The following is a 23,589-nucleotide window of genomic DNA, read 5'->3' as shown; positions in this document are numbered from 1 at the left end:
CCTTGGCCTCATTCCTAGTCACCAAGAGGGTGGTGGGAGTGGGTGGCACTTGCAGAAGGAGCCACGGTGCGCCAGCCTCCCGATGGGAGCCTCTGGGTATCAGGAGCCCAGAGTTATTTATTAACAAACTTGAATACATTGCTTATATGCCAAAAGGGGTTGCATCTGGTGTTAGCCCTACTCAGAGTAGACCTGCTGAAATTAACCAGCATGGCTAAGGTGGGTCTGCTCTAAATAAGGCCACATTCATGCCATGCATTTAAAGCGCTGTGGTGCCACTTTAAACAGTTATGGCTTCTTCACCCAAAGAATCCTGGGAACTGTAGTTTGTTAAGAATGCTGAGAGTTGATAGGACACCCATATTCCCCTCACAGAGCTACAGTTATCAGAGTGGTTTAGAACTCAATCTCACTTCACAGGGAACTCTTAAGAGCCAACAGTGTGATGCAGCAGCAAAAAAAAAAGCAAATGCGATTCCAGGCTGCATCAATAGAAGTAGAGTGTCCACCTCAAGGAAAGCCAAAGTGCCACTCTGTTCTGCCTTGGTTAGGCCCCCACCTGGATTCTTGTGTCCAGTTTTGGGCAGCACATTTTAAGAAAGGTGTTGACAAGCTGGAAGGCGGGCGAGGAGGGCGACAAGGATGGTCTGAGGCCTGGAGACCAAGCCTTATGTGGAATGGTTGAGGGAGTTTGGGATGTTTAGAGAGAAGACTTAAGAGGTGATAGGATAGCCATCTTCAAATATTTTAAGGGCTGTCACACGGAAGACGGAGCAAGCTTGTTTTCTGTTGATTCAGAGGGTGGGACCCAAATTGATGGATTAAAATGAGAAGGAAATTCCAACCAAACATTAGGAAGAACTTTCCAAAGGTACAGGCTTTTGACAATGGAACGGACTACCTGAGAAGGTGGACTCTCCTTCACTGGAGGTTTTTAAGCAGAGGTTGCCAGGGATTCTTGAGCTGTGGTACCTGCATTGCAGAGGGTGGGACTAGATGACCCTTGGTGGCCCCTTCCAACTCTGCAACCTGTGAATTGGATGGTGTGAATATGGCCTGGGATTTAGCCGAATGGCACCCTCAGCATTCCGCCTTCTGCCTACGCTTCTGGGATTTCTTCCTCTATTGCCAGGTCCCTGCCTCTAATTTCTCATTTCTCCACCTGTTTTAGCACCACCAGCAATAAGAAGGTCATTTACAGCCAACCTTCTACCCGAAGTGATGTAAGTAGAACAGGAACTTGCTCTGTTCTTTCCCCAGAAAAGCTGGTTTTGTTAGGCGTGGCAATGATGTAATGAGTGGTGTTTTTGGCAGCCTCCGACTGGGAGGAATGATGGGGCCACTCAGGTCTCTGGTGGGTTTGCAAACATGCTCATGAATTTATTTCTTTATTTGGAAGAGCAAAAGGTGGGACATGATTTTGTTTAAAGCAGGGGTAGTCAACCTTTTTATACCTACCGCCCACTAATGCATCTTTCTTGATGGTAAAATTTCCTTACTGCCCATCAGTGCTTGATGGAAGGAGGATTCCGCTTGTGCCATAGAACCCCCTGCCGCCCACCTAGAATCCTGGTTGACAACCCCTGGTTTAGAGGGTACCTATGTAGGTTCTCTCGGACAGCACACACCAACTCAAGTGATTTCCTAGACCAGTGGTTTCCAAACTTTTGGGGAGCCACTGCCTCCTTGGTGCCATAAACCCATCCCCAGTGCCCCCTACCCAACCCGGTAAAATGAATTCTTCAGAACAGAAGTTCAAAATGGTAACAAACTGATTGCGTGCTTACATGAAAAAGAAATACATGCCAAAATAAATATATGATCTGATCTAAGCTTGTGGATAGATAGATAGATCGGTTGCAGCAAAGAATATTGCATGAAAAATGTTTTGACACATTCTTACTAACAAAAACATAAGGGGTGAATGAAATTTATAGCATAGAATATTTATTTATAACTACCAGACATGCACAAACCCTCACCTACCACAGATGTACAATAACTAATTTATAAGAAAATAAATAGCTACTATTGTGACAACTCAGCATCAAAGCTACAAACAAACATGACCAAAGTAAATAGCTTTGAAAGTGATAAGAGCGGTAAAACTTTAAATATGAAGCAAGTGAGGTGTTTTGCTCTAGGCTCTAGCCTGGTCATTTGTTAAATAAGTGATCTGTGTGCTTGGAGGGGCCCACCTGCAACGCCCCCTTGCCTGTTAGACACCCCCATGTAATCCCCTCTCAAGGAGTGGTCCTGCCCACTTTGGGAAACACTGGTCTGGAGAGAAAGTATTGGCTGTGTCCAAGCTACAAGTTTGGATGTTGGGTGGCTGTTCTTGGCCTCTTACAAAAAAAAATCCAAAGGTTAATAATAATAATAATAATAATAATAATAATAATTTATTTATACCCTGCCCATCTGGCAGGGTTTCCTCAGCCACTCTTGGTGGCTTGCAGCATATCTAAAAACATAATAGTAGTTCAGTGCCCCAGCTTCAACACACAGTCGCACACACCTGCAACAGCAAGCCCACATTAACAGGATTAGAAGAAGCCAATATGTGTGACAAGTTTTGAACACATGGAAAGTGCAATATCAGGGCAAAGTGTTTATTATTAAATACCCTGCCATCCTTTTGTGGCCACGTGGCCATTGTTAGCAATCGTGGCATGCTGGTGGTGCAAGATCACTCTCGAGGAGGGGAGGAGACGCAGGCGTACAGCTAAGAGCTGTGAGGATTATGCACCTTGAAACTTTGGGGTTCTGAATTTATGCGGTCTGGCTCTCTACAGCGGCCTCCCCCAAGCTGGCTGAGGACTGATGAGACTTGTAGTCCAAAGCCCCAGCTGGGGGGGGGGGGCGGCTGCCCTGCTGGCTTTCTCATGCTGTGTAACTTAGAGGTTTCTTCTCTCTCTCTCTCTCTCTTTCCAGGGTGAATTTAAACAGACGTCTTCCTTCTTGGTCTGATCTCCACTCTCATGTTGCCTTCCACCATGTATTAAAGTCTAACCTCTCCCTCCTCTTGAGGCTGTTGTAAATGTTCCTTATGAATCTTTGTAATTAAGCGTGATTTTTTTAAAAAACTGTTTTTAAGAAAAGATGAAGTGTGCCGTTATGAATTTTGTTTTTAATGCTTTAAACCCTTGGTCACTACTCAGCCGAAGAGCATCAATTTAAGGCGGTCTCATTAGGGGCCTGGCCATTGATTGCAATCCTATCCATGCCTACTCTGAGGGTCATATGCAATGAAGTTTTTACACAGAGGAGACCCACTGAAATTAAAGAGACCAAATTTCAGTAGCTGCAGTCATAGCAAATGCAAACAGCCCCCGCAGTGCCTCTCGTTTGGGTGGAATTAACTATGAAGGGACTATTGCTGTCTTGTAAAACTTCATTGAATACCACCGACCAAGTCCTATTGAATTCAGCGAGGTTAGGATTGCAGCCTGAAAAACTTAGTTTGGGGCTCCTAGGCTTACCTTTTGACCCTTGCAAGCTGCCCACGTTTGACCTGTAGGACATTGCCTTTTGGGATGTCAGTGGCATCCCACAATCTGAGATGGCTTAAGTCAAAATTGTACCTATGAAATCCCTTCCTGGCCTTGAACACCTTCTACCTCAGATTGGCCTCCAAAAAGAAGAGAATTGGTTTTGAGAGCAGAATTAATAATCGTGCCTGGATGCTTCCTGAAAGAGTCAACGAGGGGCCAGAGGATATCATAAATCTACCGCCACACAGTGCAAAATTGTATTGTCCTGTAGCTGCGATCCAGCACAGAATTAGAATAGGGTCTTACAGCCCAGTCCTAACCACATCTGCTTGGAAGTCAGTCTTGTTGCATTGAGTCACGGATACTCCCAGGTACAGGATTGCAGCTGTGGCCCATTAATCTGAGAGTTCCTGCATGCGTAGCTGTGGGGTGGATTGGGCCCGGTGTTAGTGGTGGCTTTTATGCTGCGTTAGAGAGTTGGCCTTCAAACTTGAGAGTGCTATCGTATGTGCCTTTTATAAATACTGCTACAACGTTCTTGTATCATTTTGTATGCTGGAAACAGAATTGAAAATAAACATTGCCCTTCCGTTTGAACCCTGTCTTCTGTGTTTAAATATGTTTTGTGCTTCGAGTAATAGTCACAAGTGGGCAGTGGATGTCTCAGGGGCACAAGACTATGCAGATGTAACTCCAAACCAGTGCTGTTGTGAGCCTGGTTTGCACAACCCACTGTTTGGCCAAACGAATGCGTTCCCACAAGGCCATGATTGGAGACCTCTAATCCTTGTGCACGGAGGAAGGGGAGAGGGTAGGAATCTTGAAATGTGATTTGGTGCTACCTCTGAATAGCCTTAAAATTTACCCAATGAAGGACAGTGGAGGCGGAGAAACACTGCCACAAACATACATCTCAACCAGTCCAGTTAATGGGTTCCTGTTTGCTTATATCCCAAACAGGCCTGTGCAAGGTGGGAATAATGGCAGTTATTGGGTCGCCAGGTTGAGAATGTCTGGTTCAGCGTAATGTAAAACTTTGGGCTTCTTGGCTCCTCTCTTGATGTGGCAGAGGTTGGAAAGATTTGCTTTCAGCTAACTCCACAGATTCCTTTTCCTTGAACCTGGCTAATAGCAACATGTTCAACTGCAATAAAACGGCAGCACATGAGATACGATGCCACGATGAAGCCCACAAGTCACTTCAAGCCTGCAGTCCTCTGCTGATTTACCAAATCCCTTTTGAAGCTGATAGTGCTGGTTTCTGAATAAACATGTATAGACTTAACATTACCAAGCAGGGAAACAGGAACTCTGCAGCAACCACAGACAGGCCTGCTTTGTCTGTGGAACTAATATAGCAGTGGATATCATGCTGGATTCCTCTGGGTCAAAGTTTAAACTGTAATTGCCTTGGGGCAGAGAGCTGCCCTTTCTGTTTGTTTGTTGCACTTAAATTGCAATATATCTGGCTGATATGCAAATAATAGCACCTACACCTTCCCATTAAGAGATTTGTGAACTTCCCTCCTTTTCGCAATTTCTCTATTGTTCCTCAAATGTTCCTTTAATTAAACAAGTACGCTGGGAATTGTATTGGGGAATTTTGTGTGTGTGTGTGTGTGTGTGTGTGTGTGTGTGTGTGTGTGTGTTTGTCACTGGCTCACAAATGAGCACTGAAAAGTGACACACTGCCCTCTTCTGGCCTAGCTATAAAACTAAAGACTCCCATCACTTTCCTGGGTGACTGCAGTCTTATTCTTATTAATTTATTGTTACAAGTATATATTATTATTGCAATATATTAAACAGCTTCTAAACCACCATCTTAAGCAATTTACATATCAGACAATTTAAAAGTTAAAAATAACAAATACATTTAAAATGAGATTTAAGGCCCTAACAAATGGACACTTGTGACAAAGACCCATTTATTCATCTAGGAAAGCCTGTTGGAATAAATATATCTTCAATTATTTCTGGAAAGTGCAGAGCATGGGCGTCTTGTTGTATTTTGATAGGGATGCTATTCTACAGGACAGGAGTAGCCACACTAAAAGCCCTGATCCGAGTTACTGCGGAATGGGCTTCTGAGATCTTTGGACCTTCCAGGAGAGACTCTCCCGTAGACCACAGCAATGTGCTGGATGGATAAGGGATAAAGCAGTCTCTCAGGTAAGCTGGTCCTGAGATGCACGCTAATACATGTGACTGGAACTTGGCCTGGTAGCGAACTGTGCGAATCCCGCAAGCAGGGTGTCGTGTGCAGGCCTTCTAGCAACTTAAGTCTCTATGGCACCAAGCCACCACCTTCTGCACCAACTGCAGCCTCCAGAGCGACCCCTAGGGTAGCCCCACATAGAGTGCATTGCAGTAGTCCAGCCATGAGGTTACAAATGAATGATTACGTTATCCTGCTCCAGGTGGCCATAGCTGTCTTGCCAACCCAAGTTGGTAAAAGACCCTCCTGAATGTCAGAGGATTCTGGGCAGATAAAAGGCAGTCCTCCTTCACATAGAGCATAGTTAAAAGAAGGAATTGGCTCCTACTAGAGTCAGGGATGGCCACTAACTACTGGCTTTAAAAGAGGATTGGACAAATTCATAAAAGGAGAAGGCTTTTGGCTATGCTGTGCCCCAACAGTTGGAGGCAGCAATGGGCTCTCGTGCTCAGGTCCTGCTTGAGGATTTTCCTGTGGACAGGGGTCAGCAAACTTTTTCAGCAGGGGGCCGGTCCGCTGTCCCTCAGACCTTGTGGGGGGCCGGACTATATTTTGAAGGGAAAAAATGAATGAATTCCTATGCCCCACAAACAACCCAGAGATGCATTTTAAATGAAAGCACACATTCTACTCATGTAAAAACACACTGATTCCCAGACAATCTGTGGGCCAGATTTAGAAGGCGATTGGGCCGAATCTGCCCCTCCCCGGCCTTAGTTTGCCTACTCATGCCTTTGGAGCTTCTGTTTTGCCCCTGTGAGAACAGGATGCTGGACTAGGTGAGCCACTGACTTGCATTTTATGTTCTTAGGTTTCGGTGCCTCCCAGTATGCAAACATCTCCATCCCTTCACAGGACTCTTTCCTTTCGGCACATCAAACTAGATAATCCCAGACCTGCCTCTGACATCACATAGGGGAAGCCATCTTGGCCAATTGGGAGGAGGCTCTGGACCAAGGCTGGTTTCTATAGCACCATCCAGACCAGGCCAGACTGCTTGGAGAACAAATGTGAGCTCCCCAAGCCCTTCGGGAGAATGCTTGCCATCTGCAGCGGCTGCTTCCCCAAACAGTGGTCCTAGAGCACAGGGAACTAGGACACCATCAAAACGTGGAACCATGGAAGGGCATCGTGGCAAGGCCTCCACATTTCTGAGGTGATGGGAGGTGAGAGACAGCAGCCCTAGTGGGAAGGTTCTGGGAAGGGAGCTTCCATGATTATGGATGGGGACAGGCTGGAGTGATTAAGACCTGGCGTAGACTTGAAACTGTACAGTTGGAAGGGACCCCCCAAGAGTCATCTACTCCAACCCCTACAAGGCAGGACTCGCTGCTAAAGAACATATGACATTTTCACAAAGTTGACTCCTTCACAGTTGTCTTTAGGGTTAGAGGGTTAGAGTTAGAGAGTCGGGCTTAAGGGTCAAAAGATTAGTGTTTGGGGTTTATGATTAGGTGCTAGATTTGGGCTTTCAGTTATTTCTAGGCTATTATTTCTAGGAAGCCACCCAGATTGGCTGGGGCAACCCAGTCAGATGTATGGGGAATGAATGAAATTATTATTTATTTATTTCTACTTATGATGGCATATCTTTCCATCCACTGCTGCCATCTGGTGGCATAATTGTGTCCCTGCAGCCTCTTTCTCCCCATTGCTGCCCTCTGGTGGCATAATTGTGTAGCTGCACTCTCTCGCTACCCATCTGCTGCCCTCTGGTGGCATAATAGTGTGCCTGCAAGCCTATTGCCAGTGTGACCTGTCGTTGGCTCTGGCTCCACCTGTCATTGGCATCTCTGTCTTTTGCCTTATCAATCTCAATGGCCACCAGCTGCTATTGAGCCCTGCTGAATCCACGGTTGCTAAGTTAGTCTCTTAGCCACTAAGCTGCACACAAACACTTTGATCCTGTGTGTGAAATAATCAGATTGACCTGATCAAACAAAATGAGCTGAAAGAACTATATAGAGCTCGCATTCTATTGCAATACAGATATGAAATTCCTTAAGTGAATTTCATTCCTCCAGTTGACTGTGATGAGGAAGGAATTGGGGTGTGTGGGTGAACTATATTTTGTTGTGGGTCCACAGAGGAGACGGTGAGTGTCCCTGTGTGGTCCAACTGAATAGTTCAAGTCATGTGAAGTTGTGTGCTTCATGCGAGCAACCCTCTATAACGTTGCTGCTCTCTGTAGTTGTGGCAAAATGGGCATGAATTGCACATAGGTCTCTGTGGGTGACCGATGCATGGAATCGGTGGTACTCTTTGTGTGGGCAACTTCCACCATAGTTCTCTCAGTGGCAAAGCTGACAGACCTGCTCTGCTGAACAAACAGTCTTTAGTAACTTTGCCATAATAAAGTTGAGTCCGTGCTATACCGATCAGTGTTTTATTACAAGGCTCCCATTAATTCAGTGTTGCTCGCCTTGTCTTTTCCCTCTAGGCCGACCACGGTCTTCTTGGCCAACAGTTGCCTCAAGGGCAGAGGAGGATGAGGACGACAACGACAACCACGACAACAACAAAACCATACTGTCCAAGGAGCAGATTGAGGACCTCAAAAGGGCCTTTGAGAAAGGGAGTTTTTCTGACCTATCTGAGAGGCTCCAAGACGCTCTTCACTTCCTGGAGAACATCTGCCTGGATGTGGGTGTCGCTGGTGAACCTGGAGCAGGCAAGTCCACCTTCATCAACACCTTCCGGGATCTGCACGAGGAGGATGAGGGTGCTGCTCCTACCGGTGGGGCGGGCGCCAGTAAGGACCCTGTGGCCTATTCACACCCCAAGTACGCCAACGTGGTTCTGTGGGACCTCCCAAGCATCAGTGCTCCTGGTTTCAGCGTGAGAACTTACCTGGAGGAGATCAAAGTCTCCCGCTATGACTGCTTCATCATCCTTGCCTCTCAGCGCTTCACCTCTGCCCACGCCAAACTGTCTCGTCACATCAAAAAAGCTGGCAAGGATGTTTACTTTGTCCTCTCCAAGGTGGATGTGGAGCTGGAAGCTGCCCGCCAGAGCCAACCGTCTGGCTTCAGTGAAGTGGTGGCCCTGCAGAAGATCCGAGAGGCCTGTGTGCAAGACCTCCAGGCCGAGAGAGTGAAAGCCCCCAAGGTATTCCTGATCTCCAGCGTTGTGGCCAGCAAGTACGACTTCCCCTTCCTTGGGGAGAGCCTCAGCGAGACCCAGGGTGTACAGAAGAGCCACTCCTTCATCTTAGCCACTCCCAACATCTCCCACCGCATCCTGGAGAAGAAGAAGGCCGCCATGGTTGAGCACATGTGGCTGGTCTCGGCAGTAGCCTGCGGACAACAGGCTGTGCCCATCGCGGCACTTTCGATCGCATGCAACGTGGACCTCCTAGCCAAGACCCTGCAGGGCTACTGCGTCAGCTTCGGCTTGGATGATTCCTCCTTAAGGAAAGCAGCTGAGCACACGGGGCAGCCTTTGGAGCAGCTCAAAGCCCTGGTCAAGTCACCACTGGCTGTGGCCATCACCGAGGAGCAGGTGGTGGAGCTGCTAATGGAGGCAGCCAGCAAAGCGCTGAAGCTGCCCAGAGACCTGGTGCCAGTGGCTGAGGTGGGCCCGTCGTTCACCGTGGTGTACAATATGCTGAAGATTTTTGTGGACGAGGCGGCAGCAGATGCCCACCGGGTGCTGCTCAAAGTGTTTATGAGTCACAGGCCTAGAAGCGAGTCAGACCAACATGTTGTGAGCCCTGGAGGCAGCAGAGGGATCTTCTCACCCAGTGACACAGAAACATAATGTCTAGAGCAGAGAAAGAAAGCTCATGACCCAAACATTCAAGTATTCCCTGTTTCTGTGGCTTCTTCTTGCAGAAGGTTCCTGCTCTTGCTTGAGACGGGTAAAGCAGGAGCGACTCCCTCCCTCTCAGAAACACACAGCAATATGTTATTACGTCTCAACCCAAAATGAATAAGGCAACCAGGGCCACATTCACGCCAGACATTTAGAGTACTCTGATACCACTTTAAACCATCATGGCTTCCCCAAAAGAATTCTGGGAGCTGTCGCTTGGTCAGGGTTCTGAGGTTTTTAGGAGGCCCCTAGTTCCACAGACTGGTATTTGTTTTGATTCAGAGGTAAAAAGTGGGTTTTCCTGTGAAAAGTGGTGGGACAAAAGAAATACCCCACTCCTGGCTTGATCCCGTGCCCACACATCACAAACCTGTGCCTAGAAATGGAGGCACAAAATGGAAGTGTGAATTAGCACCCATGCTCCTCCAGCACCTTTTAAAAAGGTGCCACCCAGGAAATTGCAGTGCTTGTTTTCAGAAATTGGGTGTTCTGTTCAAATTACCTATACTGATCCCTTTTTACTCATCAGCCTCTGTTTTGGTGTCTATTTTCCTCTTAAGATGATGAAGTACACAGCCTTCACCATTATTAATTTTCCAATTTCAGAGCAAAGGGGTTGCTAGAAACCAGAGAAGTGTTGGAAGTGGTAAACATTGGAAATTGGCGGATAGCAAGGAAGAAATAGAATGAAGAACCCCAAAAATTAGAAAGCAGAGGAGAAAAGATATAAATGTAATTAAATTTACAAGGAGTAGAATACATCTCAGGAATTTTAAAAACCTTTTAGAGGACAGCATTGAGCAAATGATCAGCCCTCCTCCTTGACTGACTTCAAGAAAGAGGTTGACAGTATTTGTATAACCTCGGTATTTGAAGTTAACCCTCAGTGATGGTTAACTTTCCCACCACTTCTTAAACATACAGTGAATGTCAGGCCTCAAACTGTGTACCTCATACTTTAGATACCCCCGAGTCCTTAATTCCTTACTCTCTTGGGGCCCCCAAAAAAGGTTAAAGAAAAAACACACCTGGATGTACATTTCTAAAATATAAGATAAAAAACAAATAAAATAAAACCTACATACAGCAACAGTGTTTTGTGTTGTGTAGGCTCCTATGATGTAAGTAATGGGCCCCACCTGCTAGCCTGCTCCCTAAAATATCACTGGTTTGCTCATTTCTGTATACAGATTGCTTACATTCTGCATGGACTGGTTACATGGCAACATGTGCAAATAGGTTTAGATACCTATTAAGTCCATAAATTACCATACAGCATATATTCAACACAAAAAACAGTGACAATTGGTTGTTGACAAAGGACAGCTGGACATATAAAGGGCCCCATTACCTTCAGTAGCTTAGGGCTTCATCAAACCTAAATCCAGCCCTGAGGTGGACTGCACTGAAACTGGTGCAGTCCACCTCAGGCAAGTACCGGTAATTTGCGTCCCCTAACCCGTGGATTTGCGCCCCTAACCCTAACCCCCAGATGTTGCGCCCAGTGCGGCCGCCCCCCCTGCACCCCCCATGCTACGCCACTGTTTGGTCATGAGAACAAAGTAGACAGAGAAATAGGATTTGACTCAACTAGAGGAAATAGAGAAATCCTGTATTAGAGGGTGCTGATGAGGCCAGACGTCAGCGCAGCCTCCGTTCAAAGTGTCAGAACATTTACAGATTGGGGTTGGTGCCATTGCCATCTCCTGTCCCAGTGAGAGAGCAGCTCCTTGCTTCATTCCCTGATACTCTACTTACCGTATTTTTCCATCTATAAGATGCCCCATGTATAAGATGCCCCCTATTTTGGGGGACTCCAATTTGGGGACTCCTCACTCTGCACTATCTGTGTATAAGATGAGCCCAGATTTTGAACATTATTTTAGAGTAAAAAAAACATACATGGAAAAGTACAGTAGTTTCACGTTTCTATTTCTTTAGATATCAATTCCACAGCTGCCATAGGCCTACTGGTTGGAGAGCTAAAGTTCTACGTGTCCATCTTGGCAGGCTGTCAAGCCTCCCATTATTTTTTAAATTTCCCATAAATCCATTAGTTATAACTGAAGTTAGAGGGGATAACCCTGGAGCCAATTTAGGGGTGCAATTACTCCAAACTTTTAAGTGCAGCCTTTGTTGATGCAAGGTGGAATCATGTACGTACGTTTTTCTTTGGTTTAAAACAAAACAATTCCCATAGTATTATGGCTACCATGGAGACAAGTGGACGTGTGGGTGTAACAAACTTACGAGGACAGAAAACGAATATGCCATTCTAAACCCTGATTTGCCTTCTTGAGCATTCAGCAACTCACCCGATGGTTTGTGATTTTAAACGATGGTTAGTGCAATGGTGGCTTGGTGCGATGGGGAAACTGAACTCTGTGCTTAGCCGGTACAGTGGTACCTCGGGTTACATATGCTTCAGGTTACAGACTCCACTAAGCAAGAAATAGTACCTCGGGTTAAAAACATTGCTTCAGGATGAGAACAGAAATCGTGCTCTGGCGGAGCAGCGGCAGTGGGAGGCCCCATTAGCTAAACTGGTGCTTCAGGTTTCAAGACAGTTTCAGGTTAAGAACGGACCTCCGGAACGAATTAAGCACTTAACCAGAAGTACCACTGTACTTGTGAACTGAACGCATGTAGCCCTCCCAGTACAAACTATTGTGTAAATTGAGACTTTTTATCTAGATTGGAAGTGTGTGTGTGTATCCCTTGAAGAATAAAGGTGTGATCCTATACTTCCTTGCCTGGGAATAAATTCCATTGAGCTCAGTGGACATGCATAGCCTTGCCCTGTAAGTGAATTAATCTCTCTGCAATCTTTTTAGTGCCCTCCTGGTCACTGTGTGTCCTTATGTCAACAAACCTCTGGCCACTGACCACTGTGAGCTGTTTGCCCTGGTTTGCTCACTAAGGTCCATTTCATTATTAATGAAGACGAGAAGAGGACTGAACCCGTCTGGTCAGAGGGCTGGGCCTTTCTTCTTGTCTGAGCTGCTGCCTCTGCAGTGTCCTGTGCTAAACAACCGGAGGAAGCTGTGATCTTGAAGTCAGGTGAGCTGAAAAGTCCCCCTCCCCAACCATTTATGCCGCGTAAAATAAGGCAGAAGTTTTTTTGGCTTCACGTCCCAAAATGGATGCCCACCTTCCAAGCAGAGAATGAGGAGCCTAGAGTGTGAGGGGTCGCTCAATTCTTCATGGAGAGTCAGACGAAACAACCACAGCCTACTACCCACAATGAATGTGTGTGTGTAAGTGAGAGAAAGCGAGCAAGATAGCGCATCTTTATTTAGTCTTGCAGCCCCCTGCCAATCCATGTGGGGCATCTCCAGGTACTTGTGGGTCTGGTTCAGTGCAAACAGCCTGAGGGCGGCTTCCCCTTACCCTCCTCAATGATCTGCATTTCCATCAGTTGGCTTCCCTCTGATCCAGCCTTCACTCAATTGCAATTTAGCTATGCTTCCTTCCAAATCTCTCTCTCTCTCTCTTTCTGTTTGAGTGCATGATGAATTCTGGAGCGGAGTGAATCTGAAATAATGAACCTTTGGTCTTTCACTTTAGGAAGATGAAGCAACTTGTGATTATTCTGCTGTGTGCGTTTGTGTTTCCAGAAGGCCAACGGTGCGGTAAGCGTGTGGGTCCCTTGGTGAAATAATAGCCAGCAATAGGCGAATGAGCTTCAAAAAACCAGGCCAAGTTCAAATTGTTTCTATTAGTGTGGCAGCCCCCTATACTTCGGAACTTCCTGCCTATTGACATCAGGAAAGTGCCTTCACTATATTCCTTTTGGAACCTGCTAAAAACATTTTTGTTTAGAGAAGGCTACCCAGATATTTAGAAAGTTGATGGGAGTTTTAATCTGTTTTTGGCCTATTGTTATTTTAACTTTTTGAAAGTCTTGAATTGTTATTTTTTCTTATTGATAATTTTATTGGGTTGGATTTTTTTGTAAACCACCCAGGTTTTGTTTTTTTATAATCAAGCAATGTATAAATGCAGTGCTTTTTTCCCATTTTCAATTGATGTCTGTGTTTGTGTTGTTGTTTTAAAAAAACACTTTGGTGTTTGCCACCCTTTGGGAGCAAAAGCAGAATAGGCATTTAGGAGTTACCGTATTTTTCGTCCTATAAGACGCACCAGACCATAAGACGTACCTAGTTTTTGGAGGAGGAAAACTAGAAAAAAAATATTCTGAATCCCAGAAGCCAGAACAGCAAGAGGGATCGCTGCGTAGCGAAAGCAGCAATCCCTCTTGCTGTTCTGGCTTCTGGGATAGCTGCGCAGCCTGCATTTGCTCCATAAAACGCACACACATTTCCGCTTACTTTTTAGGAGCGAAAAAGTGAGTCTTATAGAGCAAAAAATACGGTAAATAAAATCATGTGTTCTGATCACCTGGCTCCAACCAGCAGCTGGGAAATCACATTTTTGTCCCAGTTCAAGTTTCTGAACCATCTTCAAAGGCAGCCCCATGCTACGTGCATTACAGCAGTCTATCCTGGATATCCTAGTGCATGGAGAACTGTGTCAAGATCCTTCTTCTCCAGAAAGGAGAACTGTGTAGAATCTGCATAAAAGTGTAGATGTAACCATACGCTCCCTCTCTCTTTCTCCTCTCACCCTTTCTGCTTTGTTTAAAAAGCAAGTGTTCTGGTTCCACTTTGTGTGACCCTTCTTATTTTATTGCATCTGCACCCCACCTTCTTCTCCAAGGAGTTTTAAGGAGGCAAGCATGGTTCTCCCCTTCCTCATTTAATCCCCACAACCACCCTGCAAGGCAGAGAGACAGTCACGCCCAGCAAGCATTATGATGGCCGAGTGGGGATTTGAACCCTGGTCTCTCCCAGGTCCTAGCAGTCCAAAGCTCTAACCGCTAAACCACCACTGGCCTCCCTCGCTTGTGGGTTTCTGACCCACTAGTTGAAGACCAGGGCCCTGACGAATCTATTCTGTACAGAGAGCAATGGCTGTGTCACTTCCTTGAAGCGAGACATCCTCAAGCTGATGGTCAAGTGGGAAGATGCGACCTGTCTCCAGAACCATCAAGGTCTGCCCCCGAACCTCCTTCAGTCTCTGCCCCGAAGCTGCATGGAAATCAAAACAGCACTGGAAGGAGCCACAGGTGGGTGAGTCAGGAAAGGGGAATGTTTGGTCCAGAACTTTCAGGGGGTGCGATGGGCTGAATGCAATGGCCACAAGGTAAGCTCTGCATGTCTCTTGCCCATGTGACCATTATGGCGGGGCCTTGAGCTGGCTGTTGTGGACAGGAATCAAAGTGATTCCAAACTATGCAGGGATGGTTCTTGTCGGTGAAATTCTACTCAGTATTGATCCAGAGTAGATTCCAACGCATAGTTAGCAGAGCAAACACGTTGCAGGATTCCCCAAAAATAGACCAGAGGCAATTAATATTTTATCCACCAGAGCTTTACTGAAGACAAATGAAATCTAGTTGCAGCAGACTTAAACTTAAGAAGCCTAAACCTTAACACTAAGCATACTATGTGCAGAACACCAAACCAGAAGGAAGAGGGATAGAAAGAGAAACCCAGGCTCCTTCTGTCCTTACTATTATAGTCAGCACGACCTTGGCAGAAGAGATAAGAGAACTACTGGTAGTTTAAACCAGCTGTACTCAGCTTCTCTGAAGGAATCACCCAAACAACATGAACCTTCTACTTGTTTCTTTCACACAAAGAAGCTTCCAGACCCTCTTCAATTAATTAGCTACACACCAGATCAATACTTTCTGCACTAAGAAATGCAAACTAACAGGTTTGTACCCCACATATGGTGAAACTGAGAACAGCAAATACAGGCACCCCTCCTCTTTAGCGGCTGAAATTCCGCAAGTCAAATGTGTGCAGAATGGGGGGGGGGGTTATTGTGTAAGAAATATCCATCTCTAACCACTGCTGCCGCTGCCTATATTATTACAATATTGTATATCTTATTCGTGAATGAGAGGGCTATTGATGGCTATCAGCCATGATGGCTGTGCTCGTGTCTCCACAGTTGGAGACTACAGGAGAGGGCTCTTGTGCTTGGGTCCTGCTTGCTGGCTTCCCACAGGCATCTGTTTGGCCGCTGTGATAACGGGATCCTGGACTGGATGGGCCTAATCAGGCAGGGCTCTCCTGATATCCTGGTTTCCTCTTGCAGATGGGTTGTATGACTTGGCCACTGAAGATGGCGAGGTTTACCAAACCTTCTGCGACATGACCACGAATGGAGGCGGTTGGACACTAGTGGCCAGTATCCACGAGAACAACATTTATGGGAAATGCACCCAGGGAGACCGCTGGTCTAGCCAGCAGGGCAATGACGCCAAATGGCCTAATGGAGAAGGCAACTGGTCCAACAACGCCACCTTCGGGTCAGCAAAGGGCTGCACAAGCGATGATTACAAGGTCAGCTTTGCTTTCCGTACTGCACATGATGGGTTTTCTTGATTAGGAAGCGTAGGCAACATAGGTTGTGTTTGAATATAAATCCTAAACCAGGGTTTAGCACCAAACAAGTGTAAGTCTTGGGCTTTTGCACTCTTCCTTGATTTCACCTTTCCCACAATGCGGTTGGAACCATTTGCTTCCGTTTTCCAGCTAACTAGTTTGTCATTTCGCCCCCCAAGGTGCGACAAACTGCGGTTAGTTTAAACTGGGAACGGAGTAGAAATATGGGTCTGCATTTTGAAGTGAACTGACCTCATCAGCTGGGCTTGGACTTACATGTGGATTAGAAGACAGCTAACAAAAATGCAGACACAATGTGTATTTTGCGTGGCCAGGTGGAGACCCCCCCCTCGACCCCCGGAAGGAATAATGACTCATGACAACGTGTTATGGGATTAAAATTGGCCACAACTTTATTAAATTTTCAGATGTAGGGAGACCTTGGCTTAGGCATTGGGCGTTTATCCCTCCCCATCCAGGGATCTGGGGAACATCAGAGTTATCCAAACTATGTGGGCATTGGGCTGGCTCTGGAGAACGTTTGTTCAAGCAGAGAGGCTGCCCCCCAATTTGCTGCAACGCAGGGGAGAGCACTGACAACAAAATGGTGTATGGCCAGCGACTCCCTTCCACACAACCCCTTTAACAGGGAACCCTGGGATCGCTGCCGCGGGGGTTGGGGGGATTGGGTCACTGCTTCATGCCCCCCCCTGCCCATTTAGGGAAGAGAGACTAAAGGATTCCACCCAAGGCCTGAAACTGCCAAAGTTGTGACGTTTTTGCTACGGGGAAGGCGAAACCTGCCAATGCAGGGAAATTCCTTCCCGGTCCTTCAACAGCAACCATCAATGACCGCAGCAGCGCCCGCATACCTGTAAAGAAGAGGTTAACCTGCAAAAGGAAGGTATAAACTGAGGGAGGGCAGGGTGGGAGAAGCTCTGGAGCAGACGGAGGACTTCCAGGTAAGTTCCACCCTCTATTGTGTGTGCAGGGTGGTCCTTACGCTACCTGGTCAACTCCCCTGGCAACACCTCCCCAGCTGGGATTGGCTAACCGCCCGAGGTTAGGTGGGAACCTCTAGGTATCCAGCTTGGGGAGGAGAAGTCAGGCTGAACTGCTGGGGATCATGTAGGATGAGGTGGCTGATCATATGGAACTCACCCGGCACCTTTTTTGGGACGATACCTAGGGGTGATACTATGAGATAAGGAAAAGGAGGCTCTGGGAAGAAACAGCAGCATGGCTGAAAGAGAGATGGGTGAGGGGGCTAGGGAAAGAAGAGGGCCACCTGCGGATATTGCTTCTATTTGGCTATGGTCCAGAATTGCCTGAGGGTGCTCCGGCCTCTCTTTTTTCCTGAGGCGTACCTGTACCTGAGCCACGAGAGCCTCGAAAAGGCTTCTTCCCTCGAAAACATTGGATGGTGGGGTGCGATCCGCTGCAGCGTTCACACTCATGAGCAAATCGACATTTCTCTCTATAACAGGCACCGTCGTTATACTCCCAGCACAATTTTCTGGGGACCTTGGGCTGGGGTTTTGACTGCTTTGTGTCGTCAGGCCTTTTCTCAATATATGGGGCGACCAATTCTGACCACAAATCATTATCCTGTACATCCCACCTGGCTGTGTGGTACACGGTTGCCTTCTCTCTAAAGGCCTCGTCATACTCGAGCGCCGCTGCCTCCCCAGCTATAGCCTCGGCTTTTAGTATAATAAGCTGGTATTTGGCAAGGTGCCAACCTCTGTCTGGGTAGGCGGCACTTACTATCCCCATGTAGGTGGAAAATGCAGTAAGCCAGTTGTGGAAGTTGCGCTCAACCAACACTTTCTTGTCTTTTTTCTGCTGTTTAGCAGGTTTGGCCTTTAGGCTAATTGATGAGGCAGGGGATAACAAGGAGAATAGGTCCACAAACTTACCATTAAGGATGCGTTCCCTTATCTTTTTACACAGGCGAATGCCTGGGGGCTGGTCGGCCCACTTAAAGTTTGACTTCCTTATGCGGCCTCTGGAGTCAATGCCCTCCTCTCCACATGGCGCAGTAGCGCCATTGGCGCGCCTATGCTTCCTATTGCGGCGACGCCATACCCAATGTGGCAGCCCTGGGGCATGCGGGCCCGTGACCCAATACCCCTTGATGTTTCCTTCCCGCTCACTGTCAGATGAACTAGACCTACCTGTCGAGCTTGAAGATGTGGAAGACTCCCTTCTGTACTTGTGCCCCCTTTTCCTGGATCTGCGATGCTTCCTTCCACGATGACGCGAGCTACAGGGCTCAGGGCTCTTGTACCTATCGGAGGAGCTGGAGTGGGGGGACCTACCTCTGCACCCTGAGGATGCGGTTGATGAGCGGGACCTGTGTTCTCGGGTACAGTGGTCTGGAGAACTGTCACTGTGCCTCCTATTGTGGCGGTGAGGTGACCCAGGGCTCCTTCCACGCGGTTCCAGCCTCTCCAGGCGTCGCTTCAGCTGAGCAATGGTCCTGTCCCTCCTGTCCCCGTGCTCCGAGCGTGAAGAACTATCACTATCGGATGAGCGGGCTGGGGAAGAGCTCACCTGACGTTTGCATTTTGCAGCTGACCTCCTGTCTGCATGGCCTGCGGAGGCTAGCGGGCTTTCGGACCTTGATGACCTCCTCACTGCAGCTGCCCTCTTCCTGGGTGCGGCTCGCCCAGGTGTGGGATGCTTGTCCCCAGATGGGTGTGCCCTCCTCCGGCCCACTACCTGCACCTGTGCTGACTTACTGGGCGCATCCCTTATAGTGCCCCTTCTTGTGCAGGGAGGAGAAACTAATTGACGCTTAGGTGGCATGGTGGGAAGCTAACAGGGTAGTATCTAAAGGTAGAGATCTATAGACTGAATGAGGACTGAAGGTGTTAGTGATTCAGAACTAATATACTGAAATGCTGACGCTTGATATTGCGGGAAAGCTAAGGGTGAAAGGAGGAGTCAAGAGCTGAGCCACAGCAGGTGTCGCTAGAGTAAGCTGTAAGATAAACCCAGCAAAAACAGTTAAGGTTCGCTGTATAATATCGCCCAAAGTCAACAGGCTATATCCTCTAGCTGGTGGATAACCAGGCCCAACACTGGCTGCAAATCTCAGCAGCGATAACGATAATAGTAATAATAATAATAATTAAGGGCATGCATTATTCATTCATTCATTTACTATTTTACTTTATTTTAATATTTATTTATTTATTTATTTTTATCAGCCTCCTAAAAATGGCTGCCGCCACTCTCAAGATGGCCGCCGCCAGGCGGCCACCCCTAACATGGCCACCGCCATGTGACCACGCCTAGCATGGCCGTCGCCATGTGACCACCCCTAACATGGCCGCCGCCATGTGACCACCCCTAACATGGCCGCTGCCATGTGTACCGCGGACACCTGCCGCGGGGCCGCCGAGTAAGCGCGGGAACGGGCAGGGCTGCGCTAATGCGGGAATCGGCAAAAAGCCCTTCCCCCCCTGGGAGAAAGGGGAAGGCAGCAGGAAGCGGCATAGTCCCCCCTCCCCACGACCGCCGCGAGCACGGGAAGAGGCGCAAGACCACCCCATCGCCCCCCTGCAATGGCCGCGAGCCGGCAGGGGAAAGGGAAGGCCACAGGAAGCAGCCCCTCAAAGATGGCCTAAAGGCGAGCACGGGGGAAGAGAGTCGAGCGGAGCGCCAGTGAAAGCGGGAATGGCCTCTGAGCCCGCCACCCCTCCTGGGGGGCAGGCACGCCGCCGCAGCTACCCTGCCCCCCGGGGCTGCAAAACTGCCCTGTTTGAAAGGGGGAGACCAGAAGAGTCTCTCTCCGCAGCCGCCACCCTCGCCATGCCGAAAAAACGGGCACAGGAAAAGGAGGAGGGCCCGAGATCATGCAACCTGCCTGCAGGAAAATAGCGCCCACTGTAACTTCAGCAAAGAAGCCAAGGCTCCAACACGCTGCTGGAGAAGTGAGGCCATGAGTGGAGAATAAGGATGGGGTGGTGGAAGGTATAGGGTCCCTGGTCTTACCTCCGGCAAGGATGCGGTCCAGCGATGTCCGCCATCCAGAAGCTCTGCAGACGACTGAGGAATCCCAGGTAAGTTCCACCCTCTATTGTGTGTGCAGGGTGGTCCTAACCCTACCTGGTCAGCTCCCCTGGCAACACCTCCCCAGCTGGGATTGGCTAACTGTCCGAGGTTAGGTGGGAACCTCCAGGTATCCAGCTTGGGGAGGCGAAGCCAGGCTGAACTGCCGGGTCGTGTAGGATCAGGGGGCTGCGTGCAACCCGCAAAAGGCACTCCCCATTTGAGGTGGGGAACCGTCATTATGGGGAAAGTAATACAAAAATGAAAGCAAAAGTTGTCAAGGATGTTGCAAAGCAAGTCCCATGAAGAGTGAGACTGAGGACCAGATAAAGCTATCTGGAGGGCCACATTTGGCTCCTGGGCCCAAAGGTTCTTACCCCCAGCACACAAGATTTTACTCTCAGACTTTTTTGCTTTTCAGAACCCTGGCTACTATGATCTTGAAGCTCGGGATTTGGCAATTTGGCATGTCCCAAACAACACCCCCATGAAGGAATGGATGGATGCCGCCATCTTGAGGTACCACACTGAAAATGGATTCTTGGCTGAAGAAGGAGGCAACCTTCTCAGGCTCTACCAGGTAAGCATGGCTGCCTGGTGACTCAATATTTGGGCATTGATAGCTGTGACTAGTTTGGAGTACCTGGTGCCCTCTCAATTTTGTTTTTAATTGGGATATCTAATCACATGTTATATTTGTTTTGGACCAAGTTAAAGGCCAGCATAAGACAAGTGTGATCCTTTTGTTTTTATCTTCTCACATTTGTTATTATTAAATTATTGCATTTATATCCCACCTTTTTCTCCAAGGTGTTCATGGTTCTTCCCCATCTAATTTAATCCCCCAAAGAACCCTGTGAGGTAGGTAAGGCTGAGAGGCAGCAACTGGCCCAGCATCACTTTTTTAGAGGCCAGCATATATGTTCTCAGACAGGCCTTTCTCAGCTCTTTTGGCATTTCTTCTCCTTCCAGAAATACCCAGTGACATATGGGATTGGCACCTGCCCAGATAACAACGGCCCAGCAGTTCCTGTCATCTATGATACTGGCAATGTGCAGCAGACGTCTTTCTTCTACTCCCCAAATGCTCGGTGTAAGTTTTAGTTCCGTGAAGCTAGTGCTCAGTGTCAGTGCAAAAAAACTCTCATGGAGTTGCTTGGGTGGCTTTGGTGGGGAAGCTAAAGTCTACCAAAGTATCCAGCCCAAGACCTGAAACTTGATTTTGAAGTAGGGTTGCAAGGTCAGGAGCATCCCAGACCCTGAGATTTCAGGGCCCAATCCCAAGAATTAAGAATAGGCTCTGGTGATATCATGGGGTGAACTTTAGAGATTCTTTTTGTCTGCTCCCTCCCAACACTGAGTCCTGGAGATGGAGGTTAATTGGGAGAGAGGAGGAGGGAGCAGAGGAGGGCAGATTCCCACTCCACTGAGAGTCTATGCAATTATTTGCATCTGGCTCCTGCCAGGCTGAAGCTTGCAAGCTGCATTCTTTATTATTATTACAGTGGTACCTCGGGTTACATACACTTCAGGTTATATACGCTTCAGGTTACAGACTCCGCTAACCCAGAAATAGTACCTCAGGTTAAGAACTTTGCTTCAGGATGAGAACAGAAATTGTGCGGCGGCAGCGGGAGGCCCCATTAGCTAAAGTGGTGCTTCAGGTTAAGAACAGTTTGAGGTTAAGAACGGGCCTCCAGAACGAATTAAGTACTTAACCCGAGGTACCACTGTATTATTATTATTATTATTATTATTATTATTATTATTTATTGGCATTCATGCCCACCTGGAGCTTCAATACCCCCTGCCCCACCTGGAGGCAGCCAGACAAACCTGGAGACTTCAGGCCAGCCCAGGAGGTCTGGCAACCCTGTTCTGAATAAAAGAAAGAATGAGTGAACCCACCCATCCTCATTCTGAACTTGAATTTTAGCTGTTCAGCATATAAAATGATGGGACTCTCCCAATTATTTTCACCACCTTTGGGAGATGTTTCTTGATTCATTAGCCAAAATAAGGCAACAGCCTCAGTGGCAGGTGTGGTGGTATCCCCCTGAGCTTCCCTCCTGAGTGCCCTGTTGCTTCTCCTATGTTGGGGACAGACCATTGTGTCTTCTTCACCCTCCACAACTGCCTGAAAGTTAGCTGCCCTCAGGTCCACGGTTGCGAGTGCTAAAGTAAGACGCAGCTCCCATTCCAGAAGGTATCTGTATAGGCTGATACTCTTTCTTTTTTAAAAACTGGAGATGCCAAGCACTGAACCTGGGGCCTTTTGCACCCCAAGCAGCTGCTCTGCACCTTGGTATACGGCCTCAGCTGAGCCTGTGTTCAAATTAACAGCTAGCAGCTGCCAAGCTCTTGGGATAGAGGACAGTCTATATGCTGCATACTCCATAATATCCATCTCCCCCCCCGCCTCTGATTTTGTTTTTCCAGCAAAGATTGAACCTGGCTTCATTCAGTTCCGGGTGTTTAATAACGAGAAAGCTGCCATGGCTCTGTGTGCTGGGGTTAAAGTCACAGGATGCGATACAGAATACGTGAGTGGCTTCTTCAATTGCCAGCGTTGCATATCCTGGTCGCAACGCCCAGGCCGGCCCAACCATTAGCCCTGCTGAGGCAGCCACCTCAAGCAGCAGGCTGGGGGTGGCTGGGCGGAGGGCAGCAGATCTAATAAGCCAGGCAGCAAAATGTATTAGGCCGGGCCGGCCCCTCATTTTTTTTAGATTAACTTATATTGCTTAGATTCTGGCTTATGCTTCTTTCTTTTCTTCCAGACCTGCGTTGGTGGCGGAGGGTATTTTCCTGAAGGAGCTCCGAGGCAGTGTGGCGACTATACTGCCTTTGATTGGAATGGCTATGGCGCACACAGTGGCTTTAGTGTCTCCAAAGAGTTACTGGAATCTGCCATGCTCCTTTTCTATCACTAAGGCGAGGAAGGAGATCAAAGTAAACATGACAATCTGTATGCAATTTGGCATGATTTTATTTTTTTTCCAAGTAACAAGGCATGTAATAGAGAAGTCCCACTACCCCCTGGTTCACATAGTTTGGCTTTCACAACCCTTTATTTTTTGATGGGCACTATCTGAACCCTGTAATAAATAAAAAAGAATGAAATTATATTTTTTGATGTGACAATAATATTAAAAAATGAGTGAATCTTAACTTGCCTGTTTTCTCCCCTAATTAGCTGTATGATGCATATCAGGTGATCCAAATGATCACCTGTTTTTTCTGTTTTATTTTCTGTATGTTCAAAATTTAATTAAAATAACTATTTTTATAAGAAAAATAAGGTGAGGAAGGCTGTAGAAGCCCATAATGTGTTTGAAAGAATATTGATTTAGACCTCATTCACAGAGGTCAAAGTTATTCCCAGTGGGATAATCTGTTACTCCTCCTAAAATTTGGGATGAATGTTTTAACCGCTCTCAAGCAGTTTCAGCATTTGGTTTGATTGGAAGTTAGTTGGATAAGATAGTCATTTATAAGTCTTATTATTTCATTATATGTACTATCCATGACTGCTAACCACAATGGC

The 23,589-nt window shown here is 47.4% G+C and overlaps 3 protein-coding genes and 1 long non-coding RNA gene across 7 annotated transcripts in view; 3 read left to right on the top strand and 1 right to left on the bottom strand.

Annotated features, from left to right (window-relative positions):
- The window catches only part of F11R (F11 receptor), a 29,632-nt gene extending 25,541 nt beyond the window's left edge, over positions 1-4,091 (top strand). For all 4 annotated transcript variants that reach the window (XM_081893053.1, XM_081893055.1, XM_081893054.1 and 1 more), the window contains 2 exons: positions 1,172-1,223; positions 2,935-4,091. In XM_081893053.1, the coding sequence (XP_081749179.1) occupies positions 1,172-1,223; positions 2,935-3,040 (158 nt within the window). In that variant the 3' untranslated portion in view covers positions 3,041-4,091. The remainder of the gene's footprint in view (positions 1-1,171; positions 1,224-2,934) is intronic.
- A 2,587-nt stretch (positions 4,092-6,678) lies between these two features.
- On the top strand, positions 6,679-9,513 carry LOC309358340 (interferon-inducible GTPase 5-like). The gene is made up of 2 exons (XM_081891273.1): positions 6,679-6,878; positions 8,153-9,513. The coding sequence occupies exons 1-2, from the start codon at positions 6,872-6,874 to the stop codon at positions 9,469-9,471; spliced, it is 1,326 nt and encodes a 441-aa protein (XP_081747399.1). The 5' UTR covers positions 6,679-6,871; the 3' UTR covers positions 9,472-9,513.
- A 2,916-nt stretch (positions 9,514-12,429) lies between these two features.
- LOC309359442 (intelectin-like protein) lies at positions 12,430-23,213 on the top strand. The gene is made up of 8 exons (XM_081893089.1): positions 12,430-12,585; positions 13,093-13,157; positions 14,489-14,653; positions 15,694-15,941; positions 20,464-20,622; positions 21,015-21,135; positions 22,482-22,585; positions 22,823-23,213. The coding sequence occupies exons 2-8, from the start codon at positions 13,097-13,099 to the stop codon at positions 22,973-22,975; spliced, it is 1,011 nt and encodes a 336-aa protein (XP_081749215.1). The 5' UTR covers positions 12,430-12,585; positions 13,093-13,096; the 3' UTR covers positions 22,976-23,213.
- Positions 16,371-20,457, bottom strand: LOC309359468. Its single transcript, XR_014163847.1, has 2 exons — positions 20,065-20,457; positions 16,371-16,957 (listed from the first exon to the last, which is right to left on the bottom strand). It is a non-coding gene; the product is annotated as an uncharacterized lncRNA (long non-coding RNA).
- Positions 23,214-23,589: the final 376 nt, after the last annotated feature.

This window comes from Podarcis melisellensis, assembly GCF_964234715.1.
Source record: "Podarcis melisellensis genome assembly, chromosome: 16".
Taxonomy (NCBI): domain Eukaryota; kingdom Metazoa; phylum Chordata; class Lepidosauria; order Squamata; family Lacertidae; genus Podarcis; species Podarcis melisellensis.
The sequence above is the reverse complement of the archived record's forward strand: the minus strand, read 5'-3'. Positions and strand labels throughout refer to the sequence as shown.

What these genes read in the sequence shown, in the direction of transcription:
- LOC309359442 (XM_081893089.1), top strand. Translation starts at nt 13,097, where the DNA reads ATGAAGCAACTTGTGATTATTCTGCTGTGTGCGTTTGTGTTTCCAGAA. An exon ending in AGCACTGGAAGGAGCCACAG is followed by an intron (nt 14,654 to 15,693) that starts GTGGGTGAGTCA and finishes TTCCTCTTGCAG; the next exon opens with ATGGGTTGTATGACTTGGCC. An exon ending in CTACTCCCCAAATGCTCGGT is followed by an intron (nt 21,136 to 22,481) that starts GTAAGTTTTAGT and finishes TTGTTTTTCCAG; the next exon opens with CAAAGATTGAACCTGGCTTC.